This window comes from Salvelinus alpinus, chromosome 30, assembly GCF_045679555.1.
Source record: "Salvelinus alpinus chromosome 30, SLU_Salpinus.1, whole genome shotgun sequence".
In the NCBI taxonomy this organism is placed as follows: Eukaryota; Metazoa; Chordata; class Actinopteri; order Salmoniformes; family Salmonidae; genus Salvelinus; species Salvelinus alpinus.
Genome location: NC_092115.1, coordinates 32,053,221 through 32,070,913, shown reverse-complemented (window position 1 = coordinate 32,070,913; position 17,693 = coordinate 32,053,221). Strand labels below are relative to the sequence as shown.

The 17,693-nt window shown below is 42.4% G+C and overlaps 1 protein-coding gene across 3 annotated transcripts; it reads left to right on the top strand.

Annotated features, from left to right (window-relative positions):
- The first annotated feature begins 380 nt into the window (after positions 1 to 380).
- On the top strand, positions 381 to 16,992 carry LOC139559983 (cAMP-dependent protein kinase catalytic subunit beta). 3 transcript variants are annotated; one of them, XM_071376493.1, is made up of 11 exons: positions 385 to 786; positions 6,859 to 7,183; positions 8,580 to 8,641; positions 8,897 to 9,025; positions 10,794 to 10,892; positions 11,153 to 11,235; positions 12,473 to 12,599; positions 13,904 to 13,999; positions 14,140 to 14,262; positions 14,527 to 14,691; positions 15,414 to 16,992. In XM_071376493.1, exons 4-11 carry the CDS (start codon positions 8,963 to 8,965, stop codon positions 15,537 to 15,539), a joined length of 882 nt encoding a protein of 293 aa, XP_071232594.1. In that variant the 5' UTR covers positions 385 to 786; positions 6,859 to 7,183; positions 8,580 to 8,641; positions 8,897 to 8,962; the 3' UTR covers positions 15,540 to 16,992. The 3 variants fall into 3 exon arrangements, with proteins under 3 accessions (XP_071232593.1, XP_071232592.1, XP_071232594.1); XM_071376491.1 differs by lacking the exon at positions 6,859 to 7,183 and having other exon boundaries at positions 383 to 786; XM_071376492.1 differs by lacking the exons at positions 6,859 to 7,183; positions 8,897 to 9,025 and having other exon boundaries at positions 381 to 786.
- The last annotated feature ends 701 nt before the right edge of the window (positions 16,993 to 17,693 follow it).

The window sequence follows — 17,693 nt, the reverse complement described above, 5'->3', positions numbered from 1 at the left end:
GTCCTTGCTATATGAGCCACGTAACCAAAGATAATTTAATAATTTTGAAAAGTTACAATTCCCACCAAGTGGGTTAACCCTTATTATTAGAGTGATGTACTGACCGGGGTACTGCAGGCTGCTATTAGCAACTTAATTATCGTTATAACGTCTTCTGTGTGAGATTTATTTTATAATCAGTTCACGGACATACATCTGGCGTATTTTTGTATTTACACGAAGATTGACCAAGAAGATTGAGAATGCCATTTTTACATTCACTATAATGGGGGGTCCTGTTTTCTGCAAACAATGCCTGCAGTACCGCGGTCGGCCTTGAATTTCTGTGGCTTCAGTGAGAGGGGGCAGTCGTTCTTCCCCGGACCACCTCACAAGCCTCTAACTAAAGCCTTTAGTAAAGGCGGAAACAGATTGAGTGCGATATCCCATCTCTTCACATAGAAGGTCTTTGACCAAGCAATCAACAGTGAACGCTTGGGGGGAGAAGTGTGAGAGCAGTGACCGCTAGCTGCAAGTCAGCGAGATAGAGAAGAGCCAGGAAGGGGAATATCTAAAGAAGGGGGGTGGTGAACAGGGATTTGGGCTCCTTCTTTCATATTTGACTGTAACGTTATCAATTGAATTTCTCTATATAGTTCCAAATTAACGATTTTGCCTACAAGGGGAACACCACTCAACAACAGCTGTAGCTAGCTACCACCATCTCTCGCAGTCTGAGCGATCGCCGTGTCTTCCATACCATGGGAAACGCTGCTACCGCCAAGAAAGGCAACGAGCTGGAGAGCGGTGAGTTGGGGCGATCGTGGAGCATTCTCTTTACTAGCTAAAGTTAGCTAACTACCCAGTTAGTATGCTGACATTAGCACATTTGACATTTTTTTATGGACAACATCGGGAGGGCGCACACGCAAATGTATCCCTGATGTTGTAAACATTTTTACATGAATTACACCCTCGCCCCTGTATTTGGCTATCGACGATAATTTATAGTAATTGGTTTCTGAACTAATCTCAGCTAGATCACTAGTACAAGGGATGTGTAACTAAATAGTTACAACCTGGTCCAGAGGCCTAGCTAGCTACTAACATTAGCTAGCTAGCTAGCGGGTTGTTTTAGCACTTTCGCTATGATGTTGTCTACCTAGCTAACGTCAGTGAGAGCTAGCTGTATATCAGCGTTAGTTAGCCACCACCAGGCCCGTGAGACATCACCAAGCCAGAGTAATGTACAATGCCAGCTACAGTACTGTAGCATAGCCAGCCAAAGGCTTGACTCTCTGACGTGTGTTGGTTTCATAGCCTATGAGGCCTGTTGTTTTGATATTGCGTTTGTAGATTAGAGTTGTTTTAGCTAGCTAATTTGTAATTTTACAAATGTGATAGATCATTAGCAACCAAAAATTCACTCCACTCCTAAACTATTTACAAATGTCATGTTAGATTAACCACACTAAGGATAAGTAGTTTAATAAGTATGGGGTTTCAATTATCAGACTGCCTCCACATCTCAGTCTTGAGGCGCTGTATATATATATACAGCTTTCCCTCTACAGTACTCTCTAGCGCTCCTCTAAACAGTGACCAAATATGGTGAAGAAATGACAAATGCCCACTTGCCATTCATAAAACCAGGCCCGTAATACAACCTTCCCAAGTGATTTATCTCACAAGTCATTTTGGTTTAGAGTCTGTTTAATCTTAGTGATGTGCAGTTCTACATGCACATACACACAGCACAGTTTGTCATTGACTGGAACAGCTTGTCACCAGACCTTCGTAAGAGGATAAGGGGAATTACAAGCTTTGACGCAACTAGCCCTGGGACTGTATTAATTTGCAGTGGTACACTTTGACATATGTATGCTGATGATCAATGCACTGCATGACTTGATACATTTTTAAATGTTTCCCCATGAAGTCCTATACAGTCAGGAATATCGAGGTGTTGGTTTGTGTCCAGATCTGAATGTGTGTGAACTGCTTGCAAACTAATCTGGCATAAGTTAGTCTGGGAAATGCCACTGACTTGTGAGTTTGCATATGTGCTGTTCCATCTACTTCACTTTGATATATGTACGGCTAAATGTGAACATTTATGGTAGGTAGTAATGTATCTAGGTCGTTTAAAAGCTTTGTCACTTTACAATGCTGTTAATCTGTTCATATGACATTTACTGAAGTGTTGGAAGAGACCAGGCAGAGGCACAGGAACCTGGTCAGCCACAGGTATCTTTCCAGTTTCAGGAAGCAAGCGGTGTTCTTTGATCTGATCAGTGCAACTTAAAGCCTGTGCTGTGCTGTCTGTTTTCCTGGGGCTCATAACATGAGCCCCAGTCTCTCAACCTTCTGGTGTTAAACCTGTCTAAGCCACAGTGCCCTAAACTGCTGCTGCTACAGATTTGTCTGCCCTATTGTTGTTTACAGTGCCGGCAACCTGGTTCCTGATAATTTACATTTACATTACATTTAAGTCATTTAGCAGACGCTCTTATCCAGAGCGACTTACAAATTGGTGCAGTCACCTTATGATATCCAGTGGAACAACCACTTTACAATAGTGCATCTAACTCTTTTAAGGGGGGGGGGGGGGGGGGTTAGAAGGATTACTTTATCCTATCCTAGGTATTCCTTAAAGAGGTGGGGTTTCAGGTGTCTCCGGAAGGTGGTGATTGACTCCGCTGACCTGGCGTCGTGAGGGAGTTTGTTCCACCATTGGGGTGCCAGAGCAGCGAACAGTTTTGACTGGGCTGAGCGGGAACTGTACTTCCTCAGAGGTAGGGAGGCGAGCAGGCCAGAGGTGGATGAACGCAGTGCCCATGTTTGGGTGTAGGGCCTGATCAGAGCCTGAAGGTACGGAGGTGCCGTTCCCCTCACAGCTCCGTAGGCAAGCACCATGGTCTTGTAGCGGATGCGAGCTTCAACTGGAAGCCATAATAGCCCATGTGTGTGTTGCACTAACCTCCTCACCAACTCAGACTCGTTGTCTTGGCTTGGCTCTTGGGAGATGTCAAAACACTCCCAGTTTGACAGGGAGGTAGGCTAATTCTGACACTGAATGAGCCTTGTTTCACTGTTCCATGTCACAACCTTCCATGTTGTTAAACATGTTAGGCATTTTTTTTTTTAATGGAAAATCTTGCATTAGCCAACCATGTTCTAAAAATATGAACTTAGTGGTGCTGATCTCTAAAAACTGTACTGTACTGAGGTGTACCTTATTGCCTTATTCTACTGTTCAATACTGGACACCTAGCTTATGTCTTTTAAAAGGGATCCCATTCAGTACAGTTAACCATAACCAGCTCTGATTATGTAAACATTTACATTAGCTAGGTGGTCATACAGTGCATTCAGAAAGTATTGAGACCCCTTGACTTTTTCCACATTTTGTTACGTTACAGCCTTATTCTAAAATGTATTAAATAAATAAAAATCCTCAATCTACACACACTACCCCATAATGACAAAGCGAAAACAGGTTTTGTAGAATTTTTTTCAAATATATTACAAATAAAAAAACATACTTTATTTACATAAGTATTCAGACCCTTTGCTATGAGACTTGAAGTTGAGCTCAGGTGCATCCAGTTTCCATTGGTCATCCTTGAGATGTTTCTACAACTTGATTGGAGTCCACCTGTGGAAAATACAATTGATTGGACATTATTTGGAAAAGCACACCTGTCTATATAAGGTCCCACATTTGACAGTGCATGTCAGAGAAAAAACCAAGCCATGAGGTTGAAGGAATTGTCCGCAGAGCTCCGAGACAGGGATTATGTCGAGCCACAGATCTGGGGAAGGGTACCAAAGGTTTTTCAGCGGGAAGTGACTGGGAGACTAGTCAGGATTGAGGGAATGATGTACAGAGAGATCCTTGATGAAAACCTGCTCCAGAGCGCTCAGGACCTCCGACTGGGGGGCAAAGGTTCAAATCAAATCAAATCAAATTTTATTAGTCACATACACATGGTTAGCAGATGTTAATGCGAGTGTAGCGAAATGCTTGGTGCTTCTAGTTCCGACAATGCAGTAATAACCAACAAGTAATCTAACCTAACAATTCCACAACTACTACCTTATACACACACACAAGTGTAAAGGGATAAAGAATATGTACATAAAGATATATGAATGAGTGGTGGTACAGAACGGCATGGCAAGATGCAGTAGATGGTATAGAGTACGGTATATACATATGAGATGAGTACTGTAGGGTATGTAAACATAAAGTGGCATAGTTTAAAGTGGCTAGTGGTACATGTATTACATAAAGATGGCAAGATGCAGTAGATGATATAGAGTACAGTATATACATATGAGATGGGTAATGTAGGGTATGTAAACATTATATTAAGTGGCATTGTTTAAAGTGGCTAGTGGTACATTTTTACATAATTTCCATCAATTCCCATTTTTAAAGTGGCTGGAGTTGAGTCAGTATGTTGGCAGCGGCCGCTAAATGTTAGTGGTGGCTGTTTAACAGTCTGATGGCCTTGAGATAGAAGCTGTTTTTCAGTCTCTCGGTCCCTGCTTTGATGCACCTGTACTGACCTCGCCTTCTGGATGATAGCGGGGTGAACAGGCAGTGGCTTGGGTGGTTGTTGTCCTTGATGATCTTTATGGCCTTCCTGTGACATCGGGTGGTGTAGGTGTCCTGGAGGGCAGGTAGTTTGCCCCCGGTGGTGCGTTCTGCAGACCTCACTACCCTCTGGAGAGCCTTACGGTTGTGGGCGGAGCAGTTGCCGTACCAGGCGGTGATACAGCCCGACAGGATGCTCTCGATTGTGCATCTGTAGAAGTTTGTGATTGCTTTTGGTGACAAGCCGAATTTCTTCACAACGCTGTCTGTGTGGGTGGACCAATTCAGTTTGTCCGTGATGTGTACACCGAGGAACTTAAAACTTTCCACCTTCTCCACTACTGACCCGTCGATGTGGATAGGGGGGTGCTCCCTCTGCTGTTTCCTGAAGTCCACAATCATCTCCTTTGTTTTGTTGACGTTGAGTGTGAGGTTATTTTCCTGACACCACACTCCGAGGGCCCTCACCTCCTCCCTGTAGGCCGTCTCGTCGTTGTTGGTAATCAAGCCTACCACTGTAGTGTCATCCGCAAACTTGATGATTGAGTTGGAGGCGTGCATGGCCACGCAGTCGTGGGTGAACAGGGAGTACAGGAGAGGGCTCAGAACGCACCCTTGTGGGGCCCCAGTGTTGAGGATCAGCGGGGTGGAGATGTTGTTACCTACCCTCACCACCTGGGGGCGGCCCGTCAGGAAGTCCAGGACCCAGTTGCACAGGGCGGGGTCGAGACCCAGGGTCTCGAGCTTGATGACGAGTTTGGAGGGTACTATGGTGTTAAATGCTGAGCTGTAATCGATAAACAGCATTCTCACATGGGTATTCCTCTTGTCCAGATGGGTTAGGGCAGTGTGCAGTGTGGTTGCGATTGCGTCGTCTGTGGACCTATTGGGTCAGTAAGCAAATTGGAGTGGGTCTAGGGTGTCCGGTAGGGTGGAGGTGATATGGTCCTTGACTAGTCTCTCAAAGCACTTCATGATGACGGAAGTGAGTGCTACGGGGCGGTAGTCGTTTAGCTCAGTTACCTTAGCTTTCTTGGGAACAGGAACAATGGTGGCCCTCTTGAAGCATGTGGGAACAGCAGACTGGGATAAGGATTGATTGAATATGTCCGTAAACACACCAGCCAGCTGGTCTGCGCATGCTCTGAGGACGCGGCTGGGAATGCCGTCTGGGCCTGCAGCCTTGCGAGGGTTAACACGTTTAAATGTTTTACTCACCTCGGCTGCAGTGAAGGAGAGCCCGCAGGTTTTGGTAGGGGGCCGTGTCAGTGGCACTGTATTGTCCTCAAAGCGGGCAAAAAAGTTGTTTAGCCTGTCTGGGAGCAAGACATCCTGGTCCGCGACGGGGCTGGTTTTCTTTTTGTAATCCGTGATTGACTGTAGACCCTGCCACATACCTCTTGTGTCTGAGCTGTTGAATTGCGACTCGATTTTGTCTCTGTACTGGGACTTAGCCTGTTTGATTGCCTTGCGGAGAGAATAGCTACACTGTTTGTATTCGGTCATGCTTCCGGTCACCTTGCCCTGGTTAAAAGCAGTGGTTCGCGCTTTCAGTTTCACGCGAATGCTGCCGTCAATCCACGGTTTCTGGTTTGGGAATGTTTTAATCGTTGCTGTGGGTACGACATCGTCAATGCACTTCCTAATGAACTCGCTCACCGAATCAGCATATTCGTCAATATTGTTGTTGGACGCAATGCGGAACATATTCCAATCCGCGTGATCGAAGCAGTCTTGAAGCGTGGATTCAGATTGGTCGGACCAGCGTTGAACAGACCTGAGCGCGGGAGCTTGTTGTTTTAGTTTCTGTTTGTAGGCTGGAATCAACAAAATGGAGTCGTGGTCAGCTTTTCCGAAAGGGGGGCGGGGGAGGGCCTTATATGCGTCGCGGAAATTAGTATAACAATGATCTAGGGTTTTTCCAGCCCTGGTAGCACAATCGATATGCTGATAGAATTTAGGGAGTTTTGTTTTTAGATTAGCCTTGTTAAAATCCCCAGCTACGATGAATGCAGCCTCAGGGTGTGTGGTTTCCAGTTTACAAAGAGTCAGATAAAGTTCGTTCAGGGCCATCGATGTGTCTGCTTGGGGGGGAATATATACGGCTGTGATTATGATTGAAGAGAATTCCCTTGGTAGATAATGCGGTCGACATTTGATTGTGAGGAGTTCTAGATCAGGTGAACAGAATGACTTGAGTTCCTGTGTGTTGTTATGATGATCACACCACGTCTCGTTAATCATAAGGCATACCCCCCCGCCCCTCTTCTTACCAGAAAGATGTTTGTTTCTGTCGGCGCGATGCATGAAGAAACCAGCTGGCTGCACCGACTCCGTTAGCGTCTCTTGAGTTAGCCATGTTTCCGTGAAGCAGAGCACGTTGCAATCCCTGATGTCTCTCTGGAATGCTACCCGTGCTCGGATTTCATCACCTTCCAAAAGGACAAAGACACTAAGCACACAGCCAAGACAACTCAGGAGTGGCTTTGGGACAAGTCTCTGGAGAGACCTGAAAATAGCTGTGCAGCAACGCTCCCCATCCAACCTGACAGAGCTTGAGAGGATCTGCAGAGAAGAATGGGAGAAACTCCCCAAATACAGGTGTGCCAAGCTTATAGCATCATACCCAAGAAGACTTGAGGCTGTAACCGTTGCCAAAGGTGCTTCAACAATGTACTGATTAAAGGGTCTGAATACACTATGTAAATGTGTTAATAAAAAAATCATATACAGTATAGTCTACTTTTCAGGCCAGGGTTATGTGGGATTTTTAGTGCTTCAACACACTGTAGCCGATATAAAAAGAACTGCACAATTATTAAAGCCTTTTTCTGTTTGCTACATCTTTGTATTTGTACAGCATTTGCCATCCTAGTCATGTCTGTTGTAACTTTCTTACCCACAGGAGTCATTAACAAACATTCTAATTAGTCGCCTTGTTTTTCTTTGTCACACTGAATTCCAGAAGAAGAATGACAACTCTTTCTCTCTGTATCTAATACTGTCTTTTTCTTTCCTTCGTTGTCATCTTCTATTGTTCTTCACTGCATATGGTCCATGTTTGTTGATCTGATATACTTGTTAGATTTATGCACTCTCTCTCTCTCTCTCTCTCTCTCTCTCTCTCTTCCACATCATCCCTTCCACATTGTTCCTGCAAATCCTTGGGTGATCTATAGAGACTTTTGGTATGCCCATTCTTCCAGTAGATTCCCAAAATGACAGAAATCTGAAACCTTGCACGCATTGATTCTATTGTAAATGAACCCACGCTTGGCTTGTAGTAGTGGTTCAGTATATGCTTCGATCTAGGTTCTGCCAAAACCATTACCTAAACCTCTGTGTTTTTGTCATCTGCATTCTGTCATTCTGGATATCTCTTGTCTGCTGTGTTTTTCCATGTGTTTTGGTTTGTCCTGGCTCATCAAAAACAATTCTGTATATAATACTCTGTGTTAAAGCCTTCCCGTGAACAGTATTGGGCCCTAATGCACAGTCAGTGCAGAAAGTGATGCACAAGAGTTCTGCATGCTTCGAGAGAGCCCAGCCTCTTCACCTGTCTTAGTGAATTCTTACATCCCCCTATCTATTTAAAAAAGAGAAATGGAGCTCTTGGCATCACTTCTTACTTAGACTGTCCGTCTTGGTTGGTGTGTTTTGTTGTATCACTAAAAACAAACGTTTTGATGTTGTTCCCCCCCCCCCCCCTTCTCCGTACATGTATTTTGTGGATGTAAAATGCAGATAGGAGTTTGGTTAGTTAGACCTTACCAGTCTTTGTCTCCATTGAATTCCATTTCATACAGATTTTGTTACAATTGATACCCTGTCACTGTTCTAGAATTTCCACATAAGATTCCATTAAGATGTCCTTTGTACTTTGTTGCCCACTCCATGCAAATCAAATCCCAAGTCAATAAATAGGAATTAATCATGCGTTGACAGACAATTCCTTCCTGTTAGCTAATTTGCCTGTGTATATCTTTCTTCCATACAGTGAAAGAGTTCCTAGCCAAAGCCAAAGAAGACTTCTTACGGAAATGGGAATGTCCACCACAGGTGAGATGTCTTCATGCTCTTAAGGTTGGAGCTACAAATCCAGGGTTTGGGGACTCTTTCTCATTTATTCTTTCTGTGATTCCTCACATCCTATCTCTTTGCCTTCTTCTCAACCAAAGTCCTTCACCAATGTGTATAGAAAAGGAGATGTGGATGTGGGGAATATCTAAGTTGAACTGAGTAAAAGCCTGGGACTGCTGCTGTGGTATATCCATTAGGTAATCCACATCCTGTGTTTTGTGTGACCCATTCTAGAGCACGACGGGCCTAGATGACTTTGACAGGCTAAAGACCCTGGGTACAGGCTCGTTTGGAAGAGTCATGCTGGTCAAACATAAAGGAACAGAGCAGTTCTTCGCCATGAAAATACTGGACAAGCAAAAGGTTGGTGCCCAGTGGAAAACAGCTGGCCTTTTCAAGGACGGGTAACCCGTGTATGAGCTGACAAGGCAATGTATCACCTTGCTATGGGAAGAGGATGAAGAGATGCTATTTTAGGGCATCAAACGGGGCAACAAGTGCAAAGCCTTGGTCGAGTGGGTATCACTCCAGGCAGCAAGCACATGCATGCCTCCCCACCGAAGACCTGGGTTCAACCCCGTCTTCCACCTATGTCTACCTCCTTACTCTCATCCCTGCTGTTTGTACCCGTCTAAATTAAGCATCAAAAATACAGTAAAGATAGTGTGCAATTCCACTCCAATAAAATAATATCAAACAAAAAATGGGGCAAGAATGAAATAAAACACTGTAGATCAGTCGTATTCAAACGTTTCCAGCGGGACCCCATTTTTTCCGGCAGAATTTCTCGCGGCCCCATCCCAAATCTAATGAACCAACCTTAAAAATCGGCACATTTCGATTTTTACATCAACAAATAACTTTTAATTCAGTAAATGTATTTTTAAATGTATAATTCAGTAAATGTAAATGTATTTTTTTAAATGATCTTTCTCAAATGTATGTTGTGACTTGTTCCATACAATAACATGTCCTCAAATATTTGTAATTTTTTAATGGGCAACGCCACTGCAATGTTGCGACCCCAACTTTGAATACCGCTGTTGTAGATGTTATCTGGTGGCATAACATAAGTATGATAAATATGTGTAATGTCTGCCAGTGGTTCCTCCCATCATATGCACAGATATGATCTGACCTGTTAGTGTCTGGATTATAATACCATAGTCTCTTTCTAACCTCTCCCTCAATGTGAGCAAGACAAAGGAGCTGATCATGGACTACAGGTAAATGAGGGCTGAACAGGCCCCCATTAACATTGACGGGGCTGTAGTGGAGCGGGTCGAGAGTTTCAAGCTCCTTGGTGTCTACATCACCCACAAACTATCCTGGTCCAAACATACCAAGACAGTCGTGAAGAGGGCATGACAACACCTTTTCCCCCTCAGGAGACTGAAAAGATTTGGCATGGGTCCCCAGATCATCAAAGTTCTACGGCTGCACCATCGAGAGCATCCTGACCGGTTGCATCACCACCTGGTATGGCAACTGGTCGGCATCCGACCGTATGGCGCTACAGAGGGTATTGCGTACGGCCCAGTACATCACTAGGGCCTTGCTTCCTGCCATCCAGGACCTATATACTAGGCGGTGTCAGAGGAAGGGCCAAAAAATGGTCAGCCCCCCCCCCCCCCCCCCTTTGTTTTTACACTGCTGCTACTCACTGTTTATATATGCATAGTCACTTTACCCCTATGTACATGTACAAATTACCTCGACTAACCTGTACCCCCACACATTGACTCGCTACCGGTACCCCCTGTATATAGCCTCGTTATTGTATCTTATTTTTTTTAATTTAGTAAATATTTTCACAACTCTATTTTTTTTAACTGCATTGTTGGTTAAGGGCTTGTAAGTAAGCATTTCACGGTAAGGTCTACAGCTGTTGTATTTGGCGCGTGTGACAAAAATGTGATTACTGGAATGCAATCTAAAAGCTGCCCTAGCCACGCAAGCCTCCTGATCTCGCGAGCTAACATAAATGGTCTGCTACCTCAGTCTGGTAATTACGAGACTAAAGCTCCCCCCCCCAAAAAAAAAAACTCTACAACTTTGTCATGCCATCATTAAACTGTACTTAAACTGTCGGTCAAGACTGTTGTCTGATGATCACTTCTTTGTCTGGTAGGTGGTGAAACTCAAGCAAATAGAACACACGCTAAATGAGAAGAGAATATTGCAGGCCGTGTCTTTTCCCTTCCTCGTCAGACTTGATTATGCCTTCAAGGTACAGTTCAGTTTTTTTTCCTTCTGCATACAGTGTTTTTAATCTGGCCATTGAGATCAGAGGCTATGAATCAAGCGTCTCAAACTAGGAGTGCTGATTTAGGGCTCGTTTTTCCTTTTTGATCATAATGAATTTGATTTAAATGGCCGCGGGGGGCTGATCCCAGCACTATGAGACGCTTAATACATATGGCCTCTTTATTATTCAGTTACTTCAGTATCTGACTGGATTTGTTTACGTCTATCTGTGTCCCTCCACAGGACAACTCCAATTTGTACATGGTGATGGAGTATGTTCCAGGAGGAGAGATGTTTTCACATCTAAGACGAATCGGAAGGTTCAGGTGAGTGTCTGTCTGAACGTTCTGCTCATCAATACAATATCTGGTTGATTATAAGTTGTTTATAGATTTTCCATTTGTTGATTGAAAATTGTTTTGGGAAACATTTTTTTAACCTACATTCATGTATTTTTTGGGACAGTGAATTTATAACATTTTAATTTGGCTTTGTTCTCCAGAATTAGATTTCATATCAAAAGTTCTATGTGAGGTGACAGTACAGAATGTCATCATTTATTTGAGGGTATTTTCATACATATGTTTTACCATTTAGAAATGAATGCACTTTATGTATCTAGTCCCCCCATTTTGAAGGTTGTTGGAAGTATTTAGAAAATTCAGTTTTAAAAGTTGAGTATTTGGTCCCATATTCCTAGCACGCAATGACTACATCACGCTTGTGAATCAAAGTTGTTGGATGCGTTTTCAGTTTGTTTTGGTTGTGTTTCAGATTATTTTGTGCCCAACAGAAATTAATTATAAATAACGTTGTTTTGGAGTTACGTTTATTGTAAATAAGGCTGTAACGTAATGATTATCCGTAATCATGGTAGCATCCACGTTACTGTAGAAGTGTCCAGAAACATATTCTATTCTTATATACAATTAAAATGACTCAATACGTTATTTCTCATTCATTTCTATTGAGAAAGGGAAAGGTGATACCAGTTGTACAACTGAATGTATTCAACATAAATGTGTCTTCCGCATTTAACCCAACTCCTCTGAGTCCGAGAGGTGCCGGGGGCTTGCCTTAATCGATATCCACGTCATTGGTGCCCAGTTGTTTTTGGGGGTTAACTTCCTTGCTCAGGGGCAGAACGTCGGCTTGGGGATTCGATCCAGCAATCTTTTGGTTACCGGCCCAATGCTCCTACCCACCAGGCTACCTACCACACGACATAATTCTGCAAATGCAAACTGCAAATGCATCCAACAAGTTTGTAGAGTCACAACCTTGACGTAGTCATTGCATGCTAGGAATATGGGACCATATAGTAAACTTTTGTACCAACCAGAATACACTACAACAGAAATCCAAATACTTATGACGCCTTCAAATGGGGGGGAATAGTGCATTATATGTTTTTGCTTCACTGTCCAAATAAATACAGAGGGGAGTGTGTGTTTTTATTTTAAATTCAGTGCTCATATAGCTGGTAGTTAATTACAACTCCGCTTACATTTTTGCGCCTACTACGTGATCAGTTAAACAGATTCTTCTCCCTTTCCTTCACAGTGAACCGCACGCACGGTTTTACGCAGCCCAGATAGTACTGACGTTCGAGTACCTCCATTCACTAGACCTTATCTACAGAGATCTGAAGCCTGAGAACCTTCTAATCGATCAGCATGGCTACATCCAGGTATGTGTGACCAGTGCTTCAAGTGGATCATTTTCATTTTACAGCACCAGGGTTCTTATTTTAGAGTCAATGTTGCATAAGGGATGCCGGTAGGCCTACTGACAGATATGAAAACCCGTCGCTTTTCGGCGATATTCACCGCTTTGATCTCAAAATAGGCCATCCAAGTGAATCGTGTAGATCCGAAGAGAAAAAGGGGAAGGGGTCTGTGTCTCATATTGAAATCATTGACTGAGCACAGGAAGGTATTAAAATGTATTGAACTTATGACAAAAGTACTTAAATTGCACTAGTTTCTCATAATTCCTGAAAATAGTGCATCAGTGATATGTATTTCCAGCAACTTTCTGAAGAAGTAACACCTGTTTGTGTGCACCTGTATGTGTTGTGTAGCCAGTTAGCATGCTGAAAAATTTCTAAAGGCTTTCCAAAAAAAACTTTCCAATTAAATGTCTGCAAAGTAGGCTTACCTGGCTGGCAGAATGATATCATGATAAATTTGTACCAATCAGGTTCACATGAAACACTGCTACAGAAACACTGCTACTAGCCAAACACAGTCTCTTGCTGGTGCACAATTTAATTAAAGGGCAACTACACTCTCCCACATAGATTAATAAATTTTTTGACCTCAAATGTGGTCTCCTGATGTGGTTTTAAGTATTGTTGTGGACTTAGAACATAACATTTTGTTGTTTTTCTATCAATAAAAGGGTGATTTTTGAGAGAAATTCTGAAACCTGGAAAAGCTAAACCAAGAACAGAATTTGGCAAACCAATTTAACAGATTTTAGAGTGCCCTATGTATTTCTGTCTGGGGAGGCAGATTATCATTACCTGTCATAATAAACCTTAAACCATACCAAAGAGCCCAACTCCCCCCTACCCCAGGACACCATTTTCTCTGTCTATTGTGGTTTGTAAAGTTAGGAGTGTTGAGATTATTCAAATGTGTATTTATTACTTGTTATTCTCTGAAAATAAGCCACTTTTCTTACACCTCACACATTTTATATGTCCAAGTGAATTTTTGTGTTACCATTTTGGGCCCTCACCAGTTTGCATCCTTGTACTCAAGCAGTAGAACATTTGAGGTGCCAGTACTGTGTACCGGTGAGCACCGGCCCAACTGGAGCACTGTGCATGACACATCACTGCCTATGGCGTATACTGTAATGTCAAATCAAATGTATTTATAAAGCCCTTCTTACATCAGCTGATATCTCAAAGTGCTGTGCAGAAATGATGGGTTATGTTTTCTCTGCTATGTTGCTTTACCGACTGTACGTGTTCTTGATGGTCAGGTGACAGACTTTGGATTTGCCAAGAGGGTAAAAGGCAGAACCTGGACGTTGTGTGGAACTCCAGAGTACCTGGCGCCCGAGATCATACTCAGCAAGGTGAGATTCCTGTCTCTCTCTCTCACACACACACAGTGCATTAAATTACTACATTTGAAGACATGGAACATTAGTTTGTTGCCATGAATTTAGATTACATATGTGTATGTGAACTACATTTGTCATTGTGCTGTGTGTAGGGCTACAACAAAGCAGTGGACTGGTGGGCCCTGGGGGTCCTCATATATGAGATGGCTGCTGGATACCCTCCCTTCTTCGCTGACCAGCCTATTCAGATCTATGAGAAGATTGTGTCTGGAAAGGTATGGACAAGTCCATTTTTACATTAAGAAGGTCTGAAATGGCCTACCTATTTAACCTCCAATTTTAACACATTTTGAACACCTGTCATGTTCTCATGGAGTAAGTTTAACTCAGTAGGAGGTTTTAACTCCCCAATGAATGCTTGGCTTGCTTTTGGCTTAGCCTCTTCTGTCTTTAATCACTTACTATACAGGTCCAACTAGGAGCAAATGTACATTTCTCAATACATGACCATTTAGACAAACCTCTGTGTCCCCCTGTAGGTCCGCTTCCCATCCCACTTCAGCTCTGACCTGAAGGACCTGCTGAGGAACCTGCTGCAGGTGGACCTGACCAAACGCTACGGCAACCTGAAGAACGGCGTCAACGACATCAAAGGACACAAGTGGTTCGCTACAACGGACTGGATTGCCATCTACGAGAGGAAGGTACATACAAGGATGTGTTGGAGTATGAAGACTATCAATGCGGAGTTGAATTGCTCTTTATAGCACCTAACTTTTATGAAACACATTGGCCAAATTCTTGCCTACTACTTGCTAAAACAACATACTGTGTACTAATCATACTACATACTATTTCAGCAACAAATATCAACATACTACTCATCCATACTGAGAAGGCGTAATCTACATGCACAATCTCTCTTGTTCCACGCCATTCGTACATTTTTGCAGAGCATGTCCCCTATTCTGGTTATCAGCTGATGTCACAGACATGGGTCTGAAAACACTTATTCTCTTCCTCAATAGGGTGCAGCAAATTCTAAATGAAAAGCCGAAATGAGTATGACATCCTGGGATTTAAAGTATACTACATTTTTTAATTTCACATTCTATAAAACGTTCTATTTTTGCATCGCCAAAAATCCTAACACAAGTACGGGTGTTCAGACAAGGCCTCTGTATTTTATTAGTGTCCAGTAGCACTTTCTTGAGTATTATGATCTTGCAACAATAGTCTTTATATGGTTTCATGATGTTTTGTATTTGGCTTACTAGAATTACTTCATAATGCATTTTGCTGAAAGGAGGTATTACCTAGGCATCTGAAAATTCTTGCAGTATTAGAATCTCATTGAAGTACTGGCTTGGTCTCCTCTAAGGCACACTAACTCCGCTCCTGGTTGTCCTGCTCTCTGTGTTGTCAGGTGGAAGCCCCGTTCATACCAAAGTGTCGAGGCGCTGGAGACACAAGCAACTTCGACGACTACGAGGAGGAGGAGATCCGCGTTTCTGTAACGGAAAAATGTGCAAAGGAGTTTTCCGAGTTTTAGGACGTGCACACGTGGATATATCAGGGCTAAAACACACATGAAAAATAAGGGGATCTTTGCACTCTTCTAAAGACTTGGGGTTGGAGCAGAGACCATTGTTCAACTATTACTACGTAGTTCCTTCATTCCACAAGGCTGAATGAGGTCGCCATGATCCTTGGGTGCCAATGATAACACCTTCACTGTCACATATACCTGCGTATTAAAGCAGACACGCCACTTTTTTTTTTATCCCCTCTACCCACTCTGTTTTTGAACTTTGAAGCAGTTGTCTTGGATGTTGTGCTCCCCTTTACAGATGTGATATTTTTCGATTTAGGAGGAAAACCAGAGAGGGTAACTATATGAGAGAGGCCAATTTCATATAAGTCCACGCAGTGTAACTTCAAACCGACTTGTCTGTGGCAGTATCACACATGGTTTTGTAGGGCAGTGCCTCCAGTCGTCAACAGTTTCGATTTTATGGTCTGTTACAAATCTGATGCTTTTCAATTGAAAATTATTCTCACCTTCTACTAGGACAATGTTTTGGCCAGCTTTCAGAAATAGTATTTGTCCTTTGTGTATATTTTTTGTCACTAAGTAAGACACATTAAACACCATTGAGTGCTAAGAGCATGACCAAAATATAACTAATTGGGTGACAGAGGAAGAGAGGTCCCTTCCTTTCTTTGCCTTTGTCTGTAGACCCCTTTAGACCAATTCCAACAGCCCCACAAAACATCCATTCTCTGGCCCATTGGTATTCTAGCCCTGTAAAAGGGAAGTCATTGCAGGGAATGGCGAACCCAACTACAAACAGAAAATAACATAAGTGGTCAGAGAAATTCTAGAATTTGTTGAATTTGTAATCTCTCCTTTTTATTTAACATTTTAATACATGGATTAAAACTGAAGGTTTTTTGGTCCCTAAGATTTCAGGTCCGCTTATAAAAAAAGGACACTTTTAAATGAATTTGTGGAGCTGCAGAGCTCCTGATGCGTTAAAGTGAAATCAAGTCCTTTTGAGGTGCGCTCTTTAAATTGATCAGTGTGTGTAGTGTTGTGGCTTTTGCCTCAACATTGTTAGTAAAACCAGTACACACTTCATAACAATATGTTGATACTAAGCAGTCTTGCAAGCTTCTCAAAAGGGATCACAAAACACAATTTTCCCCCATGTTTTTCCCTATTGCTGTTCTTGACTTCCCTCCTTTCCTTGTTTGTTTCATTCTTATGACAGAATGTAGTGTTGCAACTTATAGGTATGCATAGTTTGAAATGCTTGATTAAGGTACATTAGTTTTTTCTCACAGACATACACTGGCAAAAGACAAACAAGACTGCTCCTTGACCTTTGTATCACATATAATCCAGTCATTGTTCAGCTCATTACATTATAAGTATATGCATTGTTTCATATGTTTTTATTTATACACATTAGAGATGCTAATACATTTTATTTTTTAAAGTGTCAACGTTTGGAAAGTTTCTTTTGTAATCTTGTGGTGTAAATAGCGGCATACTGCTCTAGGAGTGTTCATGTGTGGGCCTTATATTTGTCAAACTATATAATGCAGGATAACGTCCAAGAGAGAGACCAGGCTTCATCACACATCATGACTGAAATGTTCATGTACTTGTTAATTACCACATGAAGTTTGTGATTTATTTATTTTTGGATCACTTTCGCGTATGTCATAGGTTTTGTTTTGCATGTCCACTTCTCTCAGTTAAATCCTTTCATAATTTCCCAGTCAAATGAGAAGGCTTTGGCATTACAACAGCAATCATTTCAACGAGTTTGGCTATAAATTAAGTAATTCAGGAAATTCCATCAATATTTATTTTACTGTTCACGATTCACAAATGATTACATTTCCTGAAGAAAATGTGTTTTCCTTAGCTGTCTTAAAATATTTGTATGGTAGTGGGAGATGTGTTAAATGTGGAATACAAGCTCTTCAGAAGCTGATGCGGTTCAATATAGTAAGAATAGGTCTGATTTTACTAGTAGACTGCTATATATGAAAAAATGGCAGTTTGCCTCCAATGAAATGTGCCTAAAACTCGTCAGGGATGTGCTATCCTACTCCTGACACCAGTGTAGTTTAATTAGGAGTTACCCTGAACGGACCTTAAACCCTCTTCCCTGTGACTGTCATTCCAAAACCA